Source organism: Cervus canadensis, chromosome 21 (genome assembly GCF_019320065.1).
Source record: "Cervus canadensis isolate Bull #8, Minnesota chromosome 21, ASM1932006v1, whole genome shotgun sequence".
NCBI lineage: Eukaryota > Metazoa > Chordata > Mammalia > Artiodactyla > Cervidae > Cervus > Cervus canadensis.
This window is the reverse complement of record NC_057406.1, coordinates 40,684,362-40,711,961: the sequence shown is the minus strand read 5'-3', so window position 1 is coordinate 40,711,961 and position 27,600 is coordinate 40,684,362. Positions and strand designations below refer to the sequence as shown.

The 27,600-nt window shown below is 38.9% G+C and overlaps 1 protein-coding gene across 10 annotated transcripts in view; it reads right to left on the bottom strand.

The window, feature by feature from the left end:
• BICD1 (BICD cargo adaptor 1) overlaps positions 1–27,600 on the bottom strand; it is a 246,604-nt gene that overhangs the window by 115,433 nt on the left and 103,571 nt on the right. For all 10 annotated transcript variants that reach the window (XM_043440940.1, XM_043440941.1, XM_043440943.1 and 7 more), the window contains exon 2: positions 21,160–21,372. In XM_043440940.1, coding sequence (XP_043296875.1) covers positions 21,160–21,372 — 213 coding nt within the window. The remainder of the gene's footprint in view (positions 1–21,159; positions 21,373–27,600) is intronic.

Sequence of the window (27,600 nt, the reverse complement as noted above, 5' to 3'; positions counted from 1 at the left end):
TTTAACCTATATGCTGAGCACATGAGAAATGCTGGGCTGGGTGAGTTACAAGCTGGAATCAAGATAGGCGGGAGAAATATCAACAGACTCAGATATGCGGATGATACGACTCTAATGGCAGGAAGCGAAAAGGAACTAAAGAGCCTCTTGATAAGGGTGAAGAAGAGTGAAAGAGCCAGCTTAAGACTAAATATTTAAAAACAAAAAAATAAGGACATGGCATCCAGCCCCATTACTGCATGGCAAATAGAAGGCGAAAAGGTGGAAGTAGTGACAGATTTCCTCCTCTTGGGTTCCAGAATCACTGAGGATGGTGACTGCGGCTATGAAATCAGAAGATGATTGCTTCTTGGCAGGAAAGTGATGACAAACCTAGACAGTTGTTGAAAAGCAGGACATTTTCTGCGGCAAGATCCATATAGTCAAGGCTGTGGTCTTCCCAGTGTTCACATACAGTTGTGAGAACTGAGCCATTAAGAAGGCAGAATGCCAAAGAATTGATACATTAGAACTGTGGTGCTAGAGAAGACTCCTGAAAGTCCCTTGGAGAACAAGGAGATCAAACAAGTCAATAATAAGGGAGATCAATCCTGAATATTCACTGGAAGGACTGATGCTAAAGCTGAAGTGCCAGTATTTTGGTCATCCGATGCGAATATATGACTCATTAGAAAAGTCCCAATGATGCTGGGAAAGACTGAGGGCAGGAGAAGAGGGGGGTCAAAGAATGAGATGGCTGGATGGCATCACTGATGCAATGAACATGAAGTTGGGCAAACTCCGGGAAACGGTGAGGGACAGGGAGGCCTGGCATGCTGTAGTCCATGGAGTCACAAAGAGTCAGAAATGGCTGGGCAACTGAATAACAACAATCACCCCAGGACTTATGCTACTTCCAAAAGTTTATAAATCATGTCTTAAAGATCTATGTCAAATCACAAAAGTTGTGTATATAGGAAATAGTAATAATATATCAAATATGCTTATTTTTCATTTCAAATTGAAAATAACTTTAATAATAATTCATTCTCCTCATTTATCTTGCTCTGTAAAATAAAAATATTCTATTTTTTTGAGACTATAGTCTATTCCAATTCTCTCACTGTTTATGATAAGTTTAAATACAAAGTATAGATAAGAATTTAACATTTTTATTAGAAGAGAAGCCTCAAGGTGTAAACGATGTTGGGCCATTTAGCCAATTAGGGGAACATTTTTATTTTTATTATTTATCTATTTATATTTTTTTGCCTTGCTGCAGCATGTGAGATCTTAGTTCCTTGACCAGGGATAAAACCCATGCTCCCTGCATTGGAAACCTGGAGTCTTAACCACTATATGGCTAGGAAAGCCCCCAGTTCAGTTCAGTTCAGTCGCTCAGTTGTGTCTGACTCTTTGCGACCCCATGAATCTCAGCATGCCCGGCCTCCCTGTCCATCACAAACTCCCGGAGTTTACTCAAACTCATGCCCATTGAGTCGGTGATGCCATCCAGCCATCTCATCCTCTGTCGTCCCCTTCTCTTCCTGCCCTCAATCCCTCCCAGCATCAGGGTCTTTTCCAGTGAGTCAACTCTTCACATGAGGTGGCCAAAGTATTGGAGTTTCAGCTTCAGCATCAGTCCTTCCAATGAACACCCAGGACTGATCTCCTTTAGGATGGACTGGTTGGATCTCCTTGCAGTCCAAGGGACTCTCAAGAGTCTTCTCCAACACCACAGTTCAAGGAAATTCCTAGGGGAACATTTTAAATTTAAACTCTGACACTGTTCCAAACATTAAACTGAATCTCACATAGACTAAAACATTAATAGTAAAAATTAAACCATAAAAACTGATATAAGTGAACATTACAGTTTTATAGTTTTGAGAAGATTGAAGGGGAGAAGAAGGAAGAATAGCATCCTATTCTTTTTTTTTAATTGAAGGATAATTGCTTTACAGAATTTTGTTGTTTTCTGTCAAACCTCAACATGAATCAGCCACAGGTATATATATATCCTCTCCCTTTTGAACCTCCCTTCCATCTCCCTGCCCATCTCAACCCTCTAGGTTGATACAGAGCCCCTGTTTGAGTTTCTTGAGCCATACAGCAAATTCCCATTGGCTGATACTTTACATATGGTAATGTAAGTTTCCATGTTACTCTTTCCATACATCTCACCCTCTCCTCCCCTCTACCCATGCCCATAAGTCTATTCTCTATGTCTGTTTCTCTGCTGCTGCCTGTAAATAAATTCTTCAGTACCATTCTTCTATATTCTGTATATGTGCATTCGAATATGATATTTATCTTTCTCTTTCTGACTCACTTCACTTCACATAATAGGTTCTAGGTTCATCCACCTCATCAGACTGACTCAAATGTATTCATTTTAATGGCTGAGTAATATTCCATTGTGTATATGTACCTCAACTTCTTTATCCATTCATCTATTGATGGACATCTAGGTTGCTTCCATGTTCTAGCTATTGTCAATAGTACTGCAATGAACAGTGGGATACATGTGTCATTTTCAATTTTGGTTTCCTCAGGGTATATGCCTGGGAGTGGGATTGGGTCATATGGTGGTTTTATTCCTAGTTTTTTAAGGAATCTCCATACTGACTTCCATAGTGGTTGTATCAGTTCACATTCCCACCTACAGTGCAAGAGTGTTCCCTTTTCTCCACACCCTCTCCAGCATTTATTGTTTGTAGACTTTTTGATGATGGCCACTCTGACCAATGTGAGGTGATATCTCATTGTGGTTTTGATTTGCATTTCTCTAATAATGAGTGATGTTGAGCATCTTTTCATGCGTTTGTTAGCCATCTGTACATCTTCTTTGGAGCAATGTCTGTTTACATCTTTTTCCCACTTTTTGATTGGGTTGTTTATTTTTCTAGCATTGAGTTATATGAGCTGCTTATATATTTTGGAAATTAATCCCTTGTCAGTTGTTTCATTTGCTATTATTTTTTCCCATTCCGAGGATTGTCTTTTCACCTTGCTTATAATTTCCTTTGCTGTGCAAAAGCTTTTAAGTTTAATCAGGTCCAACTTGTTTACTTTTGCTTTTATTTCCATTACTCTAGGAAGTGGGTCATGGAGGATCTTGCTTTGATTTATGTCATTGAGTGTTCTGCCTATGTTTTGCTCTAAGAATTTTATAGTTTCTGGTCTTACATTTAGGTCTTTAATCCATTTAGAGTTTATCTTTCTGTATGGTATTAGGAAGTGTTTTAATTTAATTCTTTTACATGTAGCTCTCCAGTTTTCCCAGCACCATTGACTGAAGAGTCTGTCTTTGCCCCATTGTATATTCTTGCCTCCTTTGTCAAAAATAAGGTACCCATAGGTGCATGGGTTTATTTCTGGGCTTTTAATCTTGTTTCATTGGTCTATATTTCTGTTTTTGTGCCAGTACCATACTGTCTTGATGGCTGTAGCTTTATAGTATAACCTGAAGTCAGGAAGGTTGACTCCTCCAGCTCCATTCTTCTTTCTCAAGACTATTTTGGGTATTTGGGGTCTTTTGTGTTTCCATATGAATTGTGAAATGCTTTGTTCTAGTTCTGTGAAAAATGCCATTGGTAATTTGGTAGTGATCACATTGAATCTGTAGATTGCATTTGGCAATATAGTCATTTTCACAATATTGATTTTTCCTACCCAGGAACATGGACTATCTCTCCATCTGTTTATGTCATCTTTGATTTCGTTCATCAGTGTCTTATAATTTTCTGTGTACAGTTCTTTTGTCTCCTTAGGTAAGTTTATTCCTAGATATTTCTTTTTGTTGCAATGGAAGCATCCTATTCTTAAAACCACTGAAAGGAATCCCAAAGGAAACAAGCAGTAGATGTAAAAACAGAGCAAAATTTCAATGTGTCAAAAGTAAAATAAAGTCCAAAGGTAAATAACCTGGGGGTAATACTCATAGCAAATGATTAAGAAAAACAATAATTTCTTGAAGCACACATAAATAATAGAAAAGTTAAAACCTAATAAATGTGCAAAAAATTGTTACAGAAATTACCCCTTAATTAATGTATTTATTCATGTATTATTCCAAAAAATTAATGAAAGTGGCAAATTTCTTATTCACTCACTTGTTCTTTTTTTTTTTTTTTTTAATGGGTATATACCAAGTTCTGTACTAGGATATAGTGATGAACAAGATAGACCATGTCCCTACCATCAGTGACCTTACAAATTAATACTGAAATGCCACTATTCAGCTATCAAATAAGCACCTGAAAGAATTATGAAGCTTAATGCTTCCTAGGGCTTAATGCTTCCTGGTGTAATGGGAGTTCTCTTCTATTACTAATGAAAGCAGAAATTATTTTAATCCTCTAGAAAAGCAATATAACTACATGTGTAACCTTAAAAAAACCTTTTACCATTTGATCCAGTAATTCTACTTCTAGAATGCTATTCTGAAGAAATAATCCTAAAAACATTTCCAAAATATATGCAAACAGCAGTGAAATAATGCAAAACCCAACTCTGACTCACTGCCTGCTGAGTGTCAAGTGCATCACATGTAAGGATTCACAACAGCCCTGTGGCAGTAGGTGTTACTTTTATTCCCATTTACAAGATAGCAATATTGAGATCCAGAAAGGATAATCATTTGTGTAAGTTTATTCAGCTAATATGTGCATGTTGCTGCTGCTGCTTAGTCATCTCATCTGTGTCCGACTCTGTGTGACCCTATGGACTGCAGCCCGCCAGGCTCCTCTGTCCACGGACTTCTCTAGGCAAGAATACTGGAGTGTGTTGCCATGCCCTCCTCCAGGGGATCTTCCCTACCCAGGGATTAAACGTCGGTTTCCTGCCTTATAGGCAGATTCTTTACCACTGAGCCACCAGGGAAGTCCTAATATGTGCATAACCCAGTGTTAAACCTTGGCAAATGTGAAGATAAATACACCTGAAAAATCTGCACTTAACTCTAAAACAAAATGCAAAGCTTTTAACTTCAATGAATCACAGCCTTGTCATAGTGAAGGTATTTGCATAACTCAATGAAGCTATGAGTCAAACCGTGCAGGGCCACCAAAGACAGATGGGTCATAGTGGAGAGTTCTGACAAAACATGGTCCACTGGAGAAGGGAATGGCAAACCACTCCAGTATTCTTGCCATGAGAACCCCATGAACAGTATGAAAAGGCAAAAAGATATGACACTGGAAGATGAGCACCACAGGTCACAAACTGTCCAAAATGCTGCTGGGGAAGAGTGGAAGGGAATTATTAATAACTCCAGAAAGAACAAAGTGAGTGGGCCAAAGTGGAAATGACACTCAGTTGTGGATGTGTCTGGTGGTGAAACTAAAGTCCGATGCAGTAAATACAGTATTGCATAGAAACCTGGAATGATAGGTGCATGAATCAAGGTAAATTGGACATGGTCAATCAGGAGATGTCAAGAATGAACATTGACATCTTAGGAATTAGTGAACTAAAATGGATGGAAATGGGTGAATTTCATTCAGATGACTGTATTTCATTCATAATTCATCTGAATTTCATTCAAATGACCACTGTGGGCAAGAATTCCTTAGAAGAAATGGACTAACCCTCAGGTTCAACAAAGAATCTGAAATGCAGTACTTTGAGTGCAATCTCAAAAATGACAGAATGATCTTTGTTTGCTTCCAAGGTAACCATTCTTTATCACAATAATCCAAGTCTATACCCCAAACACTAATGCCAAAGAAGCTGAAGTTGATCGGGTCTATGAAGACTTACAAGACCTTATAGACCTAACAGCAAAAAAAGATGTCCTTTTCATTAGAGGGGACTGGAGTGCAAAAGTAGGAGGTCAAGAGATACCTGGAGTAACAGGCAAGTTTGGCCTTGGAGTACAAAATGAAGCAGGGTAAAGGCTAACGCGTTTTGCCAAGAGAACACATTAGTGATAGCAAATACCTTTTACCAACAGCACAAGAGACAACTCTACACATGGACATCACCAAATGGCCAATACCAAAATCAGATTTATTACATTCTTTGCAGCCAAAGATGGAGAAGCTCTATACAGTCAGTAAAAACAAAACCTGGAGCTGACTGTGGCTCAGATCACATGTTTCTCATTGCAAAATTCAGACAAATTGAAAGAAGTAGGGAAAACCACTAGGCCATTCAGGTATGACCTAAATCAAATTCCTTAGGATTATACAGTGGAAATGACGAATAGATTCAAGGGATTAGATCTGGAAGACAGAGTACCTGAAGAATTATGGACAGAGATTTGTAAATTGTACAAGAGGCAGTGACCAAAACCAATCCCAAGAAAAAGAAATGTAAGAAAGGAAAATTGGTTGTCTGAGGAAGCTTTATAAACAGCTGAGGAAAGAAGAGAAATGAAAGGTAAAGGAGAAAGGGAAGGATATACCCAACTGAATACAGAGTTCCAGACAATAACAAGGAGAGATAAGAAAGCCTCCTTAAATGAACAATGCAAAGAAACAGAAGAAAACAATAGAAGGGGAAGGCTAGAAATCTCTTCAAGAAAATTGGAGATATTAAGGGAACATTTCGTGCAAGGATGGACATGACAAAGGACAGAAATGGTAAGGATCTAACAGAAGCAGAAGAGATGGCAAGAATACTTTGAAGAACTATACAAAAAAGGTCTTAATGACCTGGATATCCACAATAGTATGTTCACTCGCCTAGAGCCAGACATCCTGGAATGTGAAGTCAAGGGGGCGTCAGGAAGCATTATTATGAACAAAGCTAGTGGAGGTGATGGGATTCCAGCTGAGCTATTTCAAATCCTAAAAGATGATGCTGTGAAAGCATTGTATTCAATATGAACAAATTTGGACAACTCAGCAGTGGCCATAGGACTGGAAAAGGTCAGTGTTCATTCCAATCCCAGAGAAGGGCAATGCCAAAGAATGTTCAGACTATGGTACAATTGTGCTCATTTTACATGCTAGTAAGGTTATGCTTCAAGGTAGGCTTAAGCACTATGTAAACTGAGAACTTTCAGATGTACAAGCTGGGTTAAAAAAGGCAGAGGAGCCAGAGATCAAATTGGCAGTATTTGTTGGATCATAAAGCAAGCAAGGGAATTCCAGAAAAACACCTACTTCTGCACCACTGACTATACTAAAGCCTTTGACTGTTTGGATCACAACAAACTGTGGAAAATTCTTAAAGCGATGGGAATACTAGAGCACTTTACCTGTCTCCTAAAAAACCTATATGCAGGTCAAGTAGGAAAGTTAAAAGTGGACATGAACAACTGGTTCAAAATTGAGAAAGGAGTAAGAAAAAGGCTTGCTTATTTAACTTCTATGTAGAGTACATCACGTGAAATGCCAGGCTGGATGAATCACAACCAGGAATCAAGATTGCCAGAAGAAATATCAACAACCTAAGATAGGCAGATGATACCACTCTAACAGCAGAAAGTGAAGAGGAATTAAAGAGCCTCTTGATCAAGGTAAAAGAGGAGAGTGAAAAGCTGGTTTAAAACTCAACATTCAAAAAACTAAGATCATGCATCCAGTCCCATAAGTTCATGGCAAACTGAAGGGGAAAAAGTGGAAGCAGTGACAGACTTTCTGCAGCCATGAAATTAAAAGACGCTTGTTCCTTGGAAGAAAAACTATGACTAACCTAGACAGGGTTTTAAAAGCAAGGACATTACTTTGCCAACAAAGGTCCAAACAGTCAAAGCTATGGTTTTCCAGAAGCCATGTATGGGTGTGAGATTTGGACTATAAAGAGGCTGAGTGCTGCAAAATTGATGTTTTCAAACTGTGATGCTGGAGAAGACTCTTGAGAGTCCCTTGGAAAGCAAGGAGATCAAACCCGTCAGTCCTAAAGGAAATCAACCCTGAATATTCATTGGAAGGACTGATGCTGAAGCTCCAATACTTTGGCCACCTGATGAAAAGAGCCAACTAACTGGAATAGACCCTGATGCTGGAAAAGACTGAAGGCAAAAGAAGAGGGTGGAGGCAGAGGATGAGATGGTTAGACAGCATCACTGACTCAATTGACATGAATTTGAGCAAATTCCGAGAGAGAGTGAAGGACAGAGGAGACTTGTGTGCTGTAGTCCACGGGGTCATGAAGAGTGGGACATGAGTTAGTGACTAGACAACAACAACAAGGAATTTTACTGAATACAACTATTTTTGTGTATCTGCTCCATCCAACATGAAATATTATATTATTAGGCTTCAGTAGATTCTCTGGCAATCTTGTTTTTTTAAATATTTATTTATTTATTTGGGTCACACTGGGTCTTAGTTGTGGCATGTGACTTGTGGGATCTTTAGTTGTGGCTTGTGGGAGCTAGTTTACTAACCAGGGATTGAACCCGGCTCTCCTGCATTAAGAGCATGGAGTCTGTATCAGGGAAAGTCTATCTCCAAAAGCAGCTGGAGCTGAGCACTAAGAAACCAGTTGACTTCAAAAGTATTCTTGTTGAATTCAACCCTATTTTTATATTAAATCTATTATTCAATCTCCATGATAACCTCTACGCATTTCAAATTAGAGCAAAAAACACATGGATTCTTAAAACAGAAGTGATCAATTAGCACCATCTAAGATCACCATTACAATAAACAAAGAAGACCTTGTCATTGAGTCTTTAATTAATAATACTTAGGCTGGAGAGCCAAGTGGTATCCACTGGATGTTTCCCAGAGGGCTCTAATCAGGCTGTGTGCTTAGAGGATGTCAGATAGGTGTTTTCTGTTTTACTTCGGGCAGCTATCTTCAAAGAAGCAGCCTAGGGGGAGAGACATGCCTTCCAGTACTAGAATTAATTATGTATTCACTTTATTCCTCAACATTCTTATAGAAGTTGATTTGCAGAGTGGTGCTCAATAGAATGGTCATTCTTGAAGGAGAAATTTTGCAGCAAATTAAAATACAGCACAGAATTTTCATTTCTCTTTGCCAGAGAGTCTGAAAAATTGTGGTTACACATGATGATCTACACATACACATTGAAAACATTTGTTAACTCAGTAGAATTTCTCTCACTCTGAAGCTTAATGGTGGATTTGCCCATTATAATTAGAATTAAGTAGTAACACTGTCTGACCTTGGAGTGTCATTGCCCTTCTCTGCTGACTGACTCCAGCAGAAACAGTGATACAAAGTAAATGGATGGGTTAGTACATCATAATAAGATGGGCATCACCAACTCTTTGGCTTCTGAATCTTACTAATGTTAATCATATATTCTGTTCCAATGGCAAATGCCCCAAGAAGATTATGATATAGTAAAAAATTGATTACCAGTAAAAGTTACAGGGCTTCCCTGGTGGCTCAGTGGTAAAAAATCCACCTGCCAATGCAGGAGACACGGGTCTGGTCCCTGATCTGAGAAGATCCCATATGCTGTGGCTCAACTAAGACCATGTGCCACAATGACTGAGCCTGAGCACCCTGGAGCCTGTGCTCTGCAACAAGAGAAACCACATGAGGAGCCCATGTACTGTAACTAGAGAGTAAGCCCTTGCTCTTCACATCTAGAGAAAAGCCCACACAGCAAAGACCCAACACAGCCAAAATAAATAAAATTAAAAATATATATATTTTAAAAGCTACATATTTATTACCTTTTTTCTTCTTTCTTTCTTTCCTTTTTTTAATGGTGTAGAATATGTATTTCCAGTAGGGATTGGTATTACCTCTGTGGTAACCTGAATAAAGGCCTCCAAAAATATCTAGGTCTTAATTCCTAGAGTCTGTGGATGTGGTAGCCTATGTAGTAAGAGACATTGCAGATGTGATTAAGTTAAGATTTTTGAGTGAGAGAAATTATCCTGGATTCTGGGTAAATCAGTGTGGTTCAGACAGTAAAGAATTTGCCTGCAGTGTAGGAGGCCCTGGTTTGATCCCAGCATTGGGGAGATCCCTGGAGAAGGGAATGGAAACCCACTCCAGTATTCTTGCCTGGAGAATTCCATGGACAGAAGAGCCTGGTGGGCTACAGTCCATGGAGTCACAAAGAGTTGGACACAACTGAGGGAGTTAACACTTAACACTTATCAGAGGGAAGCAGAGGAAGATCTGACACAGAAGAGGAAGGTGATATGACACTGAAATAAGATGCTATAATGCTGGCTTTGAAATGTGGAGAAAGGGGCCATGAGTCAATAAATGCAAGGGGGTGCAGTCCTAGAAGCTGGACGAGGAGAAAGACATTCTTCTAGCACCACCAGAGGAAGTACAGCCCTGCCAACAACTTAGCCCAGTAAACTGCAGACTCTGTCCTGCAGAAGTGTAACACAATAAGTCTGTATTTTCATTGAGCCACCAAATATCAAGTATTTTGTTACAGCATCTCTCAAGAATTAATACAGCCCCCAAAGGGGTAAAAATTAATTCTTGGGGAAGCAAAAAAAAAGTCATATATTACAACAGCTTGTGATCCTCTCAAGCTCAACACTACCCTACAAAATCCTATTCCTCAGTATTTTGTTTTGTGGCAATTAGGGAAAAAATATCTGAACTGCTCTTTTTTTTTTTTTTTCTGTGCTGGGTCTTCTCTGCTGCACACAGGCTTTCTCTAGTTACAGAGAGTGGGGGCTACTCTCTAGTTTCAGTTTGCAAGCTTCTTATTCTTGTGGCTTCTCTTGTTGTGGCTCAAGGACTCTAGAGCTCGGGCTCAATAGTTGTGGAACTTGGTCTTGCCCCTTGACATGTGGGATCTTCCCAGACCAGGGATCGAATAGGTATCCCCTGCACTGCAGGGTAGACTGTTAACCAAAGAAGAGTCTATCACCAAGGAAGCCCCCAAACTGCTCTTTAAGGAGTTGAGAATGAAAAATAGGTTGGGAAACAATAGTTCATTGGCAAGCACTGTCGATGACAGTTTGATTCAAATATTGACGCAAGACTTTTATTACTCTCAAGGCCCATTTCATCACCATTAGCAGTTAGATAATGCTATTAGACAAAAAAAGCACTGCTACCTTGACGCCATTAAACAAAATAGATATTACCATCTTGACAGGTTCTTCTGTACTTTCATCCTAACAACAGAATTTACCATCCAGAAAAGGCTTGCTGACCACTTCTTTGTGCAAGTAGCCAAATCTCTACCTCATTTTTAGACAGGCATTCTCTCCTATACTCCACAACAAGACAGGAATAATTTGGCCCATAAATAGTGTCAATCTATTAATGTGTATGTTTGAAATTGTGTGCCAAAGTCCATTACAAAGTACATTTTAATATTCCAGATTTAAAAAATGTAACACAGGAAGGTTTATGACTATTGTGACAGTCTTGGAAGAGATTGTTTAATCATAATTCTACCTTTGGAATAATTGTTTTAGTGAAACCAAAACTCTATCAGAAACCTATTTATAATGTACTTTTGGCATTACTGAACAAATGATGATGAAAAAGCTATATAAGTAGTTAACCAGTGGATAGCCTTTCTTATGGGATTGAAAGTTAAAAATCTGGGTATATTAATGTATCTAGTATGATTCAGTCTACAGAATTTTAAAAAATATCTTTGTTGATTAAGCATTAAAAAGTATAAGTCAAGATACATATTAACATTCATTATATCACTAAGCTCACTCATTAATTTGGTCTTTCTGCCTCACTCAAGTAAAAGTTTCCTGTAACCTTCAAGAAATTAAGTTCTGAGTAGATTCAGGTATTGTTGACTGTTAGATTAAGCTAAAAATTCCCTTAGGAGCATTAAATGCCTGAATAGAATCTTAATCAGGCTAGATCTGCCAACCAGGGTCTTCTTTGGAAAGAGGTCAAGATGTAAGAAAAAAAGACTAAAATTGTCCTCTAAGCATTCTAGCAGACATGCTGATTGTGCATTACTATACCTTCTGCCCAGTCCACACAGGGAGCAAAATCTGAGCCTGGGGTGGAAGAAAAATTTTGAAACAGAATCAAGCTATTTATAGTCCAAGAATCAGTGTGTACAAAATGAATTGTGCACAGATCTTTATTCTTATGTTCCAAGAGGTAGAAGTCTGGTGTTCGACCATAATTCACAAGACAGGAAAGAGAAGGGAGGGAGGGTAGGTAGGAGGAGGAAAGAAGGAAGGAAAGGAAAGGAAAGATATCTATATATATGTTATATATATAATTCATATATATAACATACATACATATATATATATATGATATATACATCAAGTATATACCATATCAGTTCTACATTTTAAAAAAGTAGACTGGCTTTTGCTGCTTATTTTTTTAAAATGCTGAATGATAACTGATAAAACCCGATTACCTTAGAAACTGTAAAGAAACTACACATGAATATTTTTTAACTCCATGGCTGATTCATGTCAATGTATGACAAAACCCACTGCAATGTTGTGAAGTAATTAGCCTCCAACTAATAAAAATAAATGAAAAAAAAAAAAGAGATTTTATTTTTTAACCGATGCCAGCTCCAGAGTTGCCATTTCTGCATCCTGCCCCAAGGGTTTCCCAGGTGGCTCAGTGGTAAAGACCACATGCCAAGCAGGAGATGTGGGTTTGATCCCTGAGTTGGGAAGACCCACTGCTAGGGAACGAAATGGCAATGCACACCAGTATTCTTGCCTGAAAATCCCATGGACAGGGGAGCCTGGTGGGCTACAGTCCATGGGGTCGCAAAGAGTTGGAAGTGACTTGGCGGCTAAACAACAACATCCTGCCCCAAGCAAAGCTTCCTCGCCATTTCTAACATTAGCTTGACCGCTTGAAGTTTCCCATTTAATTTTATATTTGGCACTAGTTTAATGACTGGCTGTTACACAGGAAGTTGATCCAATTGTCATTATCAGGGCAGAAGTTGATGCCTCTTCTTATTGTCTAATGCAGAAAGAAATGATTCACAAATGAAAATGGTAGTATTTTGAACCTGTGTCCTAATGGTGTCCAACATCTGGATGCTGGATGCAACATTTACACATGCCTTCAATTTTGAAGTTTTCCCTAGAATGTTTGGGATTATGGAGATGCTGGTCCTTATTACCTCCCCAAAATAACGACAAAAAAGACTAAAATTATTTTTGACTAAAGATCAACTGACGTTGTTTTGAGAGCTATTTAAAAGTTGTTCTGATATTTCTCATTGACAAATACAACAACTTAACTTTCCAAATCATAGGAAAAAGGTATTTTCAGCTCTTAAAAGGAGAAATTATCTGCAGATGACCAGAATCTACTTGCTGCCTACAAGGACAATGCAGTAGGAATGTGGCAAGTGACCATCAGCACCTGCTGGAAACAAACATGGCAGAGCTTTCAAAATTAAAACAACAAACAAACAAAAAAACTGGTTTTCTGACTTTAAAAATAAAGAGTAACTAAATGTATATGCTCCTTACTACAGCATGCATTTTAATGAGTATTCACTGACTCCATGACATATGCAATTACAGCAGGCATGACGATTTGACTGATGTGCACAGTGCCCTCCTCAATTAATGGAAACCTGATTCTCCCTTGGGGACGTTGTTTCCCCTGCAACTCTCTCAAGCATGGACCTGGAGGTGAGATGGGTGCTCCTCTTGCCTCTTCTGGCTGTTTCATTCATTCTCCTTCTTCTTCACCCCTAAAACTACCTGCTTTAAATCTCATGTCATCATGAGATTTTTTTAAGTTAGTAAATGTACCTTTTTTTTTTTAATGTACATTTTTAAAAACCAAATTAACACTAACTTCCTCAAGGAACAGGGTAACAGCAGTAGGAGAGGCTCAGACACTGCATACTATCCACTGCTCAGCACCGTTCTTGTCCCTTATCAAACACCAACTCATTCCCCCTCGTTTTTCTAAGACTTTAGCTCCTGGTTCACTGCCAATGTTTCCTGAACTCCTGGTCTTAATTCCTAGTATTCTCAATATGCATAAAGATGATCTCAATTCCTGGAATTCCTCCTCTTGGGGGATCCTCTCCTGTCAACCACGCATTTCCGAGATCATACCTCAGTGACTCATGCTTTTCTAAGTGATTATGTCACCACTTCTCTATCCTCAAATACCCCACACCCCATCTTCCCTCTCAGCTGCTGACCTTGCTTCCTTCAGTGAGAAAATTGAAGCTACCTGAAAAGAACCTGCAAAGACTCTCTTCAATCAAACCTGCCAGGATACCAGCGATGCATCCACAAACTCCTCTTTTCCTGGCTATCTACTGTAGAAAAATGAAAACTTATGTTCACATTAAAATATAAATGTACATGAATGTACATAGCAGCTCTATTTGTAATTGCCAAAATCTGAAAAATGTTCTTCAATAGGTTAACTGATTAGAAAGTAAAACAAAACTGTGGTATACGCATATCGTAGTATTTGACAATAAAAAGGAGGGAACACAACTGACAGGCAACAACTAGATGAATCTCAGAGGCATTATGCTGAGGGAAAGAACCCACTCTCAAAGGTTACATACCATACAGTTCCATTTACATGACATGCCTGAAAAGACACAACTACAGTGATAGGAATCAGAAGACTGACTATCAGAGATTGAAGAGGGGAGGGTATGACTACAAAGGAGTAGAAGAGGAGATGGGAGATTTTGAGGGTGAGAAAACTGCATCCTAAGTGTGGTTATATAAATCTATATTTGTTAAAATTCACAGAACTACCCACACATACATTTTAAAAATTCTGTGAACCTGTAATTTTAAATTAATCCTATAAAAAAACTCATTAATGTAAATTATTATTCCCAAAGGCACAATGAAATCACAATAATTCAAAAACGAATTGTTTGAATATTGTTGAACTTTGCTTTCAAATTCTTGATGATGGTAATATGATGGTAATAGGGATGTTGTGTTTATTGCAGCTCAGCAAGTGTGGGAAAGAAGCAAGGACTCTTAAACATGCCTGGTTTAGGACAACAGCCTGACTACTTGGTGGACAAATTGTTAGCCTCTCTGTCTCACCCATAAAGAGGGGAATAGAAACAGTACATGCCTCATAAGTTTAAGAGAATTAGGTGAAATAATTGAAGGAATGTAAAATGCTGAGTATTATGCTTGGTACATGATAAGCTCTCATAAATGTTAGGTATCATATTATCTAAACCAATTAAAAAGAGTGATCATTCTTTTTAAATTAAATAAAAAAAAATCACTTTTTGACACTTTGCAACATTCCAGGGAGGTGTGAGGTCCATTCCCAATAAGTACAAAGAGCAGGACAGAAACTGGAACATTTCAGGGAAATAACTTTTCAGCTATAGCCAAGCTATGCCTTTACAGAATGGAAAATCATCATTCATTGGAAGTCTCAATCATATTCAGCTGTGTGTAAATCCAGCTGTCACTGACCAATCGTTTAACCAGATCTCAGAGACTATAAGAAAAGCTTTGTTATTATTGGATGCCTTAGTTTAAATAGTTCAACTTTTCCCCACCAGTAAGCACATTCAATGTTGTACTGAGAAATAATGCAGTGACTCTTTTGAGAACCAGCCAGGTACAACAGGCTATTTACACTGATAGTATTTAAAACACCTAGAAGTAATTAGCCTCCAACTAATAAAAATAAATGGAAAAAACAAAACAAAACACCTAGAAGACTCTCTTGCAACCTATGGGCTTTTAAACATGTGATGTTTCTTATTTTGGTGTCAGGATGTCAGCCATTACTTCTTGCTGTCAGAAGGTGCTGGGGCCTTCTGACAGAAGACCCCAATACATCTTTCTACATTTATTGTTTCTGTCTTGCTGTGTGTAAATAAGTCTGATTACCAAACTTTGAAACAGTAAATAACACTAACATAGTCCTCTACTTCTTGTGAAGCACTTTCATGAAAAATATTTTATCCTCATAAATATCATGAGACATAGGAGAGGTGTTATTATTATGTTTACGTGGAAAAATGAGAAGTTTAATCACACATCTGATCGACTGTTTAGGTGTTTCTTGCTTAGTCACAGCAGGTACCACCGATCTGTGTTTTGTTTTGTTTTTTTCTGATCTGTTGTTTTAATGAGACTAAGATGAGGGTAATTTACTGTACAATTGTAAACTGTACAAAATGTTATATTTTATTTTGTCCATGTGAGCTGCTCTAACAATAACACAATAGGCTAGGTGGCTTAAACAGACATTTATTTCTCATAGCTCTGGAGACAAGGACGTCTAAAATTGAGGCACCAGCAGATTCAATGTCAGGTGAAGGCCCACTTCCTGGTTCGGAGACAGCCATCTTCTTGCCGTGTCTTCACACAGTAGAAGGGGTAAGGGAGCTTCTCTGCAGTGTTCATACAGTCTCATTCATGAGGGCTCCACTCTCATGACCTAATCATCCCCAAAGGCCCTACCTCCAAACACCATCACATCGGGGATTAGGTTTCAACATATTAATGCTGGGGGAGGGGGGGACACAAACATTCCATCTATACTACATGTTATCTAAAACACAGTTCACTATCTCTGGAGATACTAAGGTATAGAAAGAAAGAGTTTGTGAACACACTGAGTTGCCTTAGCATTGAAAACAACCGCTCATTGTTGAATTTTTGTTCACTGATGCTTTCAGGTACCCAAGCATCTGACTCATAGCAAGCACTGAAGAGACCTCTGTTGAATAAATTCATGCATGATTTCAAAATAGAAAATCTAAAAAGATGAAAACCCTAAGATAAGGAACTCAAACCCTACATCCAGCAGTTCACATTTTCAAAAATTTCTAGTTGGGTAAAGACAGTCAATAGTATGTGGTTAAAGAGCAGACACACATTTTTAAGAGACACTGGAGGTCAGTCTAAGAAGGTAATAACCAGGATGCTGAGGCATCCTGAAACCATGTCACATGAGGAAGTGCTACTGTATCTAGATACGTTTACTTTGAAAAAGAGAAAATAAGACTGCTCTTTCCAAATATTTTAAGTTGTTGGGCATGGGCTAAAATTTTCAAGTGGAATAGAATACTTAAAAAAAAAAAAACTATTCTCTGTAGATCCACTGGCTAGGAATATGACCAGTTAGTGAAAATTACAGAGAATCAATTTTTCACTGAACAAAAAAGGGCAGTTTAACAATTGGAGCTGTCAAGCAGCAGGATGGGCAGCCTTGGGAGGTAGCTGGAAGATAGGAATGAACAGTAATTTAACATCTCGTATGTGTACGGCATTGGGCATAGGACCTGTATAATGTATAGGACCTTACATTAATATTTCCCTCTCTAGGTCAGAAGTGAGGAAAGTGATGCTTACAGAACAAAAGTGACTTGTCCAATATCACATAGTTGCTAAGTGGCACATCTGGAATTCAAACCAGAAGTAGTTAACTCCTAACATAAGTTATTTCTGTTCAGTTCAACTCAACAAACATTCTTTTTCAAATGTCTGCTTTTGACCAGGAACTATACTGAGTCCTGGGAAATACCAAGATAAATGACAGACAAAAGACAGTCTCTTGCTTGGAAAGATTCAGAGTTTACCGTCTCCACAGTGCTAGAAGTGTCTGAATAAAGGCTATATGACCATTCCAGGTTATTGGAGAAAGAATTATTGATCTGGGAGTAGTCTTTATCAAATAATCACTTAAGGTGCCTACATGTCCAAATTCATAGATGTGGCTATAATAGATTTCTGAAAATTGAGCTGGTATATTATAAAATCTGGTTGTATATTCCACTGAGGGGAAAATGGAGCTTCAGACGTGATGAAAATCATATGAATTAAGCAAGTTTTAAAATATAAAATGACCATATCCTAACCATATCCTAACATTTTGTTACTGGACCTGAAGGATTAACACTTAATTTGATTGACTCCCATTTGGTCCTTTGATTGGGTGACATTTTTCCTTTATACTCTCTGTCCTTAAAAATCTTATTTAAAGCAGTTTACTCTTTAAAAACACATACAATAACGCTATTTAAAATGTCTAAAAATGAGAATTATATGAAAAATCTGTTAGATTTTACAGTCACACATAGTGCTGGAGCTTTTCAATAACTAAAGCAATAATAAAAATATATTGTAATTCCTACCATCTGATTCATATCTCAACAGAAAGAATTTTCAAGGCAATAAATTCAGACAGGTATTTACCCAATGTTTCTTTAACCTAAGAATATGGACCTACATAATAAATGATATCTTCAATAATATTTTTATGGAGGATTCAGAAAGTTATTAATGATAACAGTTTATGTTTATTACATATTCACTATATAATAAAATAATCTTTAACAAATTCTAGCTGAGACTAGAATATTGATTTTCTAACACCTAATTCAGAAATGCTTCCATTTTTTTCACTATACTATCCTATACATACCATATATAGAAAAGAATTTGACCGTGGAACTACAGATACACACACACATGCATGCATGCATGCAAATGTGAGTGTAAAATGTCCATAACACATACAGCACACATATAAACACAGGTACCTTTACCAGTATTGATGACTCTACTGAAATTAGAGATTAGTCCTTTTAGTAAATAAAAATAATTCCATTAATGAACTTATCAAATTCACACAGCACCTGTCAAGCTGATGATTTACTATGTTTTGCACTGGTTATCTTTGTCTACTTCTCATGGTCCTATCACGTCTCTCTTTCAGTCACTATGCACCCTCCATACCCAGAATACGAAAAGACATCTCTCTTTCAGTCATTATGCACCCTCCATACCCAGAATACAAAAAGACAAATAAAACTGAGACTACAATAAAAACAAATCTGGGATTTCAGTTTAACACCAGTCATCAAAAGTCTATATCAACATACCAAGAAATCGAATTAATTCCTTTTCTCCTTTTCCAAATGTACTCAACCCTGCATGCTAATAATAATTTTATTAGTGACATTAAAACCTAAGGTCTGCATGAAAAACAGCAGGGCTCTGGGGTATAGTAATACCACTCACTAGCTTTGAGCCCATCAGAAAGAATATTAACAGATACACTGTTGGCACACTTAGAAAACCAGGAAACTGACCACCTATTTTTTTCTTTTAGTTACCGACAAACCCAAATAGCTATAGTGCCTTGAGCTGTTTTAGATTGAAAAAATACATAAATTTGGATGTAACAAATTATTCTCTTACTGCAAATCAACTATCAAAAATGCATAGAAATCAAAGGATTAATAACCAAGAAATCATTCAGCAATTCCCCAAATTGTGAGCCTTATGATACTCTAATACCCAGCCAAAAAAAAGTCTAAATTAATGTTTCTTTTTTTTTTTAATTAATGTTTCTTAAAGTGTGGTCTCTATGTGCTATGAATTAGTTAGAAATGCAAATTCTTGAATTCCACCTAGAATCAGAACTTTAGGGGGTGGAGCACAAGACTAGGTTTTGATGAGTTGTTTAGGTTATTCTGGTGCTCACTAAAATTTGAGAAATGATCTGAATGAAGGGGTTCTCAACATTTTGTTTCTTTTATGGCCTCAGTTCATTTCTACTTTGCATGCTCATTCATAACCAACTCCTGTTGCTTATCATAAGCCTACTCCTTGGAAACTGCAATCAAGCACGGTGTAAGTGAGGATCCTCTGTCAATCCCCATTGTCTTGCATCAACAGAAAAACATCTATGGACACCCTTTCCTCATCCTTTGCTATTCTTGCCTCAGCTGCAACTGCCACGCACAAGATAGGGTGTGCAGCTTTCAGAAGATCCATCCAATTGGCAACCAAAACTGCCCAACTCACTGGTTTCAGTCCTTCTATACAAATCACCTGCACATGGGTACTCAAGGCACATGTTGCCCATGTCACAGTCCCTCTGCCAACCTGCTATGTGAGCCTGCTGTTCATGGTGGTGAGGGTGCCTGTGGATGTTTTGGGCTTTGCTTAATCCAGGAAAGTAGCCTATGGCACCTTGAGTCCACTTGGAGGAGGAGGCCTGGTACTCCAAAGGACAAGCAAGTGATGATGAAAACCCAGCACATACAGATGCGACAAATGAAGAACTGGAGATGGGCTTTGTTTTTTAACAATCATTTAGGAAAATGAGGCAGAGTGTCCTGAAAACTCTCATGTTCTTTTTGGTACCCAACACTAAATTCCCCTTGGTTGGCTCCTTTCTTATCTCCAGAGGCATACTGCTATATTCGGGGCATGCCCAAAGGCAACAAACTAGGTAAAGCAGATACTTTACTGTCAATATTCACTGACTTCATTGTAATATGGTCACAGGCTAATGTAAATTATTGATTAAATTTAAGTAAATTTTGGACAACTTATCTCTCATAATAATGAAACTTTACTTGTAATACGCCACTAATTTCAAGAGAAGGGTATCAGTGGGTTGCTTTGGTTGCATTTCACAATATCAAACAATTTTTTCACCCAATGTCTTTCTATTATTATGCTCAGTTAATGAGCCTACTTGGTAGTGAACCTGGAATTTGTTCATTAACCTCCACTGCACTGGTGTAGGAATTAGAGGATACTTGCACGTCTTCTACAGCTTTCTTAATCAAAAAATGGAATGAACGATTTAATATGAAGTTTTCAAAGCTACTCCTAAAAGGGTAGTGGATGAATCTGCTTCTGGCTATTTCTGTCCCCAGGATCACCTCCTCCCCGCAGGACAGAATGACTCTGCCACTCTGAAACCATCTGGCATGTGATGCTGCTAAGAACAAATCTGAAGGGAAAGAGTGAATTCAGGGGAGGCCCTGGGAATGAAGAAGGCTCCTAATCTGATTCATACCAGCTATAATTTGCTGCTTGTCTAAAACCAGCAAAACAGTTTATGGTTCTCTAATGCCAGACTCTCCCACTCCCTCAAAACACTCCTCCGCCAGTCTCTCTCCCTCAGTGAGGAGAGTCCTGTGCTAACACCACCGTCATTTTGAATTAGTTCTGACACTGAGCATAGAGCCAACCATTCCTCTCCACATTGTATTGAAACAGGTAAAGGGAAGGAAATGTTAAGGTCACTATATTTTTTAAACACCTCTGCAGAAATAGCAAGACCAGGTCCCAAGTACTCAATAAATAAAGGCTTTAATTCTCAACAAATAATAAGAGAGAGAAAAGCTCACCTCAGAACAAGCTTTCATTTCACTAAAAAAGCAGAAAAAATTGCTGGCATTGACATTATGTGCTTCTTGTTTAATATAGCTCCTCTGATTAGTGAAAAAGTTTTACTCCTCTTTCCTAGCAAGAATTTTATCTTCTCTCTCCCACAGCTCTCTCCCAGGGAATATGTTTGCTATTTGTTTACCTCCTTCAGATCCTGCACGACGGCTGTGAGCCTCTCATTTTCTGCCTGGACATTAGTGACCACAGCCCGGCTCTGTTTCAGTTCGTTCTGCATGTCCAAGATCTTCCCCAGATAGTAAGCTTCCTTCGATGCTGACTCCTGCAGAAGCGTTTCCTCCCGAGTCTCCCCATCCTCAGCAACCTTACGGTGGATGGAGAAGGACTGCCCAAATGCCTGCAGAGGATTTGAAAAGAGAAAGAGCACAAAATGAAATGCACCGCTGCACTACTCAACAGAATTGGGAACATGATTCATTTTGCTTTGTGTACAAGAAAAGCTCTTCAGCAAGACTTTCAGAAGCAAAAACTACACAGTTCATGTAACAGGCTAGAAGCTCTCACTGACACTTGAAATAATTCAATTTAATAAGGAGAAAGAAAAATTTTTAATATTTTGCTAATATATATATATAACATGTTAAAACTGGAAAAACATTACTGTTTGTTTTATGTTACCATTTTTTAGATAAATCCTATCAAGGAATAGACAGCTAAGCGCTAATGAGACCATAAAAATTCATATTCTAATTTTTAGCCTAGAAAAAAAAATCCCCAAAATAATTTTCGAGAAAGAAAATGATAGTTTCATTAGCTTTCTAATACATTAGTGGTAAGAATATATCAATTATAAATAATACCTTTAAGAGAGAAAACTACCAAACAGCACTCAAACTTCTGGTACTACAAAAAGACATTAAAATGTGATCAATATATAAGAAAACATATCTGTGTGCAAAGAAAAAAAAAATTAATGAAATTGATAAGCTACAGTTGGTGAGTGGGAATGGGGTAGAAAGAATAAGGGGACAAAATGCTATACAACGGATCACATTTCATAGGAGTGAAACTTTTTGAGATTGTCTTATCATATCATTCTGACTCTTAGAACTACAGTAATGTTTCACATTTTATTGCTCAGTTGTGTCCGACTCTTTGTGACCCCATGGACTGCAGCATGCCAGGCTTCCCTGTCCTTCACCATCTCCCAGGGTTTGCTCAAACTCAAGTCCATTGAGTCGGTGATACCATCCAACCATCTCGTCCTGTCATCCCCTTCTCATCCTGCCTTCTTTCCCAGCATCAGGGTCTCTTCCCATGAGTCAGCTCTTTGCATCAGGTGGCCAAAGAATTGGAGCTTCAGCTTCCGCATCAGTCCTTCCAATGAATACTCAAATTGATTTCCTTTAGGATTGACTAGTTGGATCTCCTTGCAGTCCAAGGGACTCTCAAGAGTCTTCTCCAAACCACAGTTTGAAAGCATCAGTTCTTTGGCACTCAGCCTTCTTTATGGTACAACTCTCACATCCATACATGACTACTGGAAAAATGATAGCTTTAACTATATGGACATTTGTTAGCAAAGTAATGCCTCTATTCTTTATAATGTTTCATGTACCTCCCAAATAAATAACAATTAAGATCAGCCTCTATGCGTCCAGGGACCCAATGGAACACAAATAGTAACAAATAAACCCAGCTGTACTACAAATGAACAACATGACTACATTGAAAGGAGTCAAGAAAAAGAGATCTAACCTGAGTAATTTTGGAAATTGGTATTTTTGCTATACACTGTAAAGCTAAAGACAAAACGAATTGTAACCAAACACTACAGTCTAGTTAGTAAATTTGTTTCTCATAGGGATTATAGAGGCACAATTCTAAAACTTCTTTACATGTATACTAGGTTTGAGGAAATAAGTAAACATATTATGGATAATGAAAGCCAAATTTCTCCCTGCTGGAGAAAGGTATTACAAATAAACAAAGGGAGAAGGAAATTAGTGGTATTGGGTTGTAATTAGAAATATCAGGATAGTCTTTAATAGGGAAGTAGCTCAATAGATGGAGAGACAAAGGTGCTTATGTGTGGTTGTGTACACAGATTTTCTAGCTCTGTCAGCAAGCCTTGCAGCCAAATTTTGTTTCTAAATATCAATCACCAATTAAAAGAACTAGGGCTCTTTGAAGAAATGACTGAGTTCCTGGCTGGAGCAAAATGAACTTGCTGCAAGCTGTGGTGCCAAAGAGTAACAAAATGCTTTTAAAAAAATGACGTGGATATGTCAAAGGACACAAGAGCCTACCAAAAGAGGCTCCCAAATGGCCAAATCTGGGATAATTGGGGGGAACAAAATAGTTACAGTAGTGAATTATAATCCATAGAACAAAATCAATATTCATGAGTCCACACTGACGTAATAACTGAATAAATAAGGGAAGAAGGAACAGCTTTTCTTTACAGAAGTCTAATAATTTAATTCTAATAGAAATAAAATACATCAGCATTACTTGGCAGATACCAAGTAATAACTATTGCAGGTAAAGATTATCAATGAAATATATGGAATATAAAATAATAGGCAAAAAATATTATGAGAAACAGCATATTTGCATAGTCTTAAAGCATTTTCTCCCAAGATATTTATTAATTCCAATGGGAAAAACAGTAACTTTGCAATGGAGTAACCCAGTAGACCTTAACTAAGTGACCAAAACTTAGCTCAGCAGCAACAAGCCATCCTGACATCGTGTACCCTCTGATCAATACATGAGGCAGGCACAGGGTCATTACTGTGATATTCTTGCCAAAAATACATAAGCCAGTTTTTACCACAAGAAAGCCTGAAACAAATCAAAATGGAAACATTCTACAAAATAATTGGCCAGGACCCTTCAAAAGTATTAAGGTTAGGGAAAAGAGAGAAAGACTTCTCCAGACAAGATGAGACTAAGGAAACATAACAATTAAATCCAGTACAGGAATCTGGATGGGAGCCTGACCTGAAAAAAAGATATTAGTAGGACATTTGGCAAAATCAGAATACACTCTTAATATTGGCTAATAATATTGTAGCAATGCCAATTTCTGGTCTCCATAGTTGTACTCTGGTTACGTTAGGGTAGCTCACACGGTAAAATATCTGCCTGCAGGTTCAGTTCCTGGGTTGGGAAGATCCCCTAGAGAAGGGAATGGCTACCCACTGCAGTATTATTGCCTGGAGGATTCCATGGACAGAGAAGCCTGGTGAGTTACAGTCCACAGGGTTGCAAAGAGCCAGGCATGACTGAAGCAACTCAGCCCACACACACACACACATACATATATTTTAAAATTTCAAATATTATTAAATGATGCTTCTGGACTGTGTACAGATCATGAAGAAATAAGGCTGGAGTTAACAGAGAAGGGTACTCTTGGTGTTTGGCTTCTTCAGTCTCAGGACAGAAAGACATACTTTATTGGAGTAGCCAAGATTCTACATGTGGGGGGAGGAGCCAAGATGGCGGAGGAGTAGGACGGGGAGACCACTTTCTCTCCTACAAATTCATCAAAAGAATAACTGAACGCAGAGCAAACTTCACAAAACAACTTCTGATCGCTAGCTGAGGTCATCAGGCGCCCAGAAAAGCAGCCCATTGTCTTCAAAAGGAGGTAGGACAAAATATAAAAGATTAAAAGTGAGACAAAAGAGCTAAGGACGGAGATCCGTCCCGGGAACTCTTAGGCGGTATTGCTTGGAGTAGGGTCCAGGCCTGAGTGCCCTGAGGGCAATCGGAGGGAGCTTCTGTGAGTTGCCAACTTGAACTGTGGGAGACCAAAGGAGAGAGAGTAAATTAACCGGCCGGAACACACTGCCGCCGTTCGCAGAACAGAGACCGAGAAAATCCAGAGAAGAGCTCGCAGGCTGCGGACCGGCCCAGCCCCGCCAGAGGCAGGAGGCAGGGGGGAGGGGAAGGTCGCGGCGAGACACAGGGCGCAGGCACCCGACCGGCGCGGGCGGGGACTGGGGCTGGGGACGCGGAGGGCGGAAGGCGCGCGCACCCGACTGGCGTCAGCGGAAACTGAGACTGGGTCCGCGGAAGGGAGTGAGTGCGCCACACCTGGGTAGAGTGCGCCCACCAAGCCCCGGGCTGCCTGGACCGCTCTGCCGGGGAAGGCACAGAGAGCAGGCGCAGCTTTTCCTTCCGCGCTTTTGTGGAACACCCGAGGGCTGGAACCTCGCGCAGCGCGGGGCGCGCTCCATATAGAACAGCCGGGAGCCTGAGCAGCGCAGACGGAGAAAGCAGCGTCAGCCCCTCCCGGCAGCACCAGCCAGTCCCCGCGGCGCAAGCCCCTCCCGGCAGCGCCAGCCCCTCCCCGCACAGCAACGAAACTAGCTACCTGAATAAGAGTCCACCTCCACCCGCCTGTGTCAGGGCGGAAATGAGGCTCTGAAGAGACCGGCAAACAGAAGCCAAATAAACAAAGGGAACCGCCTCAGAAGGGACTGGTGCAACAGATTAAAATCCCTCTAGAAAACACCGACTACACCGGAAGGGGCCTGTAGATATCGAGAAGTGTAAGCTGGAACGAGGAGCTATCTGAAACTGAGCCGAACCCACACTGACCGCAACAGCTCCAGAGAAACTCCTAGATATAATTTTACTTTTTTTTTTTCTTTTTTATTATTTTTTCTTTTTTATTATTTTTTTCTTTTTTATTATTTTTTCTTTTTTATTTTTTCTCTTTTATTTTCCTTTAAAATCCCCTATTACTCCCCCATTACTCCTTAACTTTCATTTCCATAGATTTTTATGATTTTTTTAATTAGGGAAAAAAAATTTTTTTTTCTTTTTCTTTTTCTTTTTTTCTTCTTTTTTCTTTTTTTTCTTTCCTTTTTCTCTTCTATTTTCTATTTTTCTTTTTCTCTTATTTCTTTTAAAGTCCTCTAGTACTCCTCTACTACTCCTTAATTTTCATTTTCAATACACTATAACCTTACAAAAAAAAAAAGAGAAGCCCTATTTTTAAACCGAAGATTATTCTCTCCCAATCTTGACTCTCTGTTTTCTACCTCAGAACACCTCTATTTCCTCCTTTCCCCGTCTCTTCCCAATCCAATTCTGTGAATCTTTGTAGGTGACTGGGCTACGGAGAACACTCTGGGAACAGACAGCTGCGTAGATCTGTCTCTCTCCTCTTGAGTCCCCCTTTTTCTCCTCCTGCTCATCTCTATCTCCCTCCTCCCTCTCCTCTTCTTCATGTAACTCTGTGAACCTCTCTGGGTATGCCTAACAGGGGAGAATCTTTTCGCCATTAACCTAGAAGTTTCTTATCAGTGCTGTATAGCTGGAGAAGTCCTGAGACTACAGGAAGAATAAAACTGAAATCCAGAGGCAGGAGACTTAAGCCCAAAACCTGAGAACACCAGAAAACTCCTGACTACATGGAACTTTGAGTAATAAGTGACCGTCCAAAAGCCTCCATACCTACACTGAAACCAACCACCACCCAAGAGCCAATAAGTTTTAGAGCAAGACATACCACGCAAATTCTCCAGCAACACAGGAACATAGCCGTGAACGTCAACATACAGGCTGCCCAAGGACACACCTAACACATAGACCCATCTCAAAACTCATTACTGGGCACTCCATTGCTCTCCAAAGAGAAGAAATCAAATTGCACGCACCAGTACACTGATGCAAGCTTCCCTAACCAGGAAACCTTGACAAGCCAATCGTCTAACCCCACCCACGGGGTAAATCCTCCACAATAAAAAGGAACCACAGACCTCCAGAATACAGAAAGCCCACTCCAGACACAGCAATCTAAACAAGATGAAAAGGCAAAGAAATACCCAACAGGTAAAGGAACATGAAAAATGCCCACCAAGTCAAACAAAAGAGGAGGCGATAGGGAATCTACCTGAAAAAGAATTTAGAATAATGATAATAAAAATGACCCAAAATCTTGAAAACAAAATGGAGTTACAGATAAATAGCCTGGAGACAAAGATTGAAAAGATACAAGAAATGTTTAATAAAGACCTAGAAGAAGATTCTACATGTGATAATAAGCGTATAGACTTATGAACAGACGAAAAACTACCTTTGGAGGTGCCATTGACCTTGCTTTTCCATTGGTAATGATCAGATTCTGTGAGAGCAATTCTGAATTCATTGCTCATTAAAAAGCCTTTGGAAAGATGTCTGGCAGCACATCTCTCCATGGTGACCTGGTGACATCTTCAGTAGATGCCTCACCCTGGCAAAGGAAGCTTTACTATATCTTCTTCTTATGTTAGTCACTAAGTCATGCCCAACTCTTTTGCTACTCCCATGGACTATACCCCACCAGGCTCCTCTGTCCCGTGGGATTTTCCAGGCAAGAGTACTGGAGTGGGTTGCTATTTCCTTCTCCATCCAAAAGTTAGTCATTATTGTTATGAGGAATGTGCTCTTTCACTAGGCCTGATTTAAAACCAGTGTAAGTATGGAAGGTTATCCAAGAACATTTATTATGGTGTAAATTTTTTTTTAACTTGAAATATAAAAATAACACCAATCCAGCACAGGCTACAGATGTTCCATGATCTACTTTTGCAAATTCTTTGAGAACTAACACGACTCAGAAAAA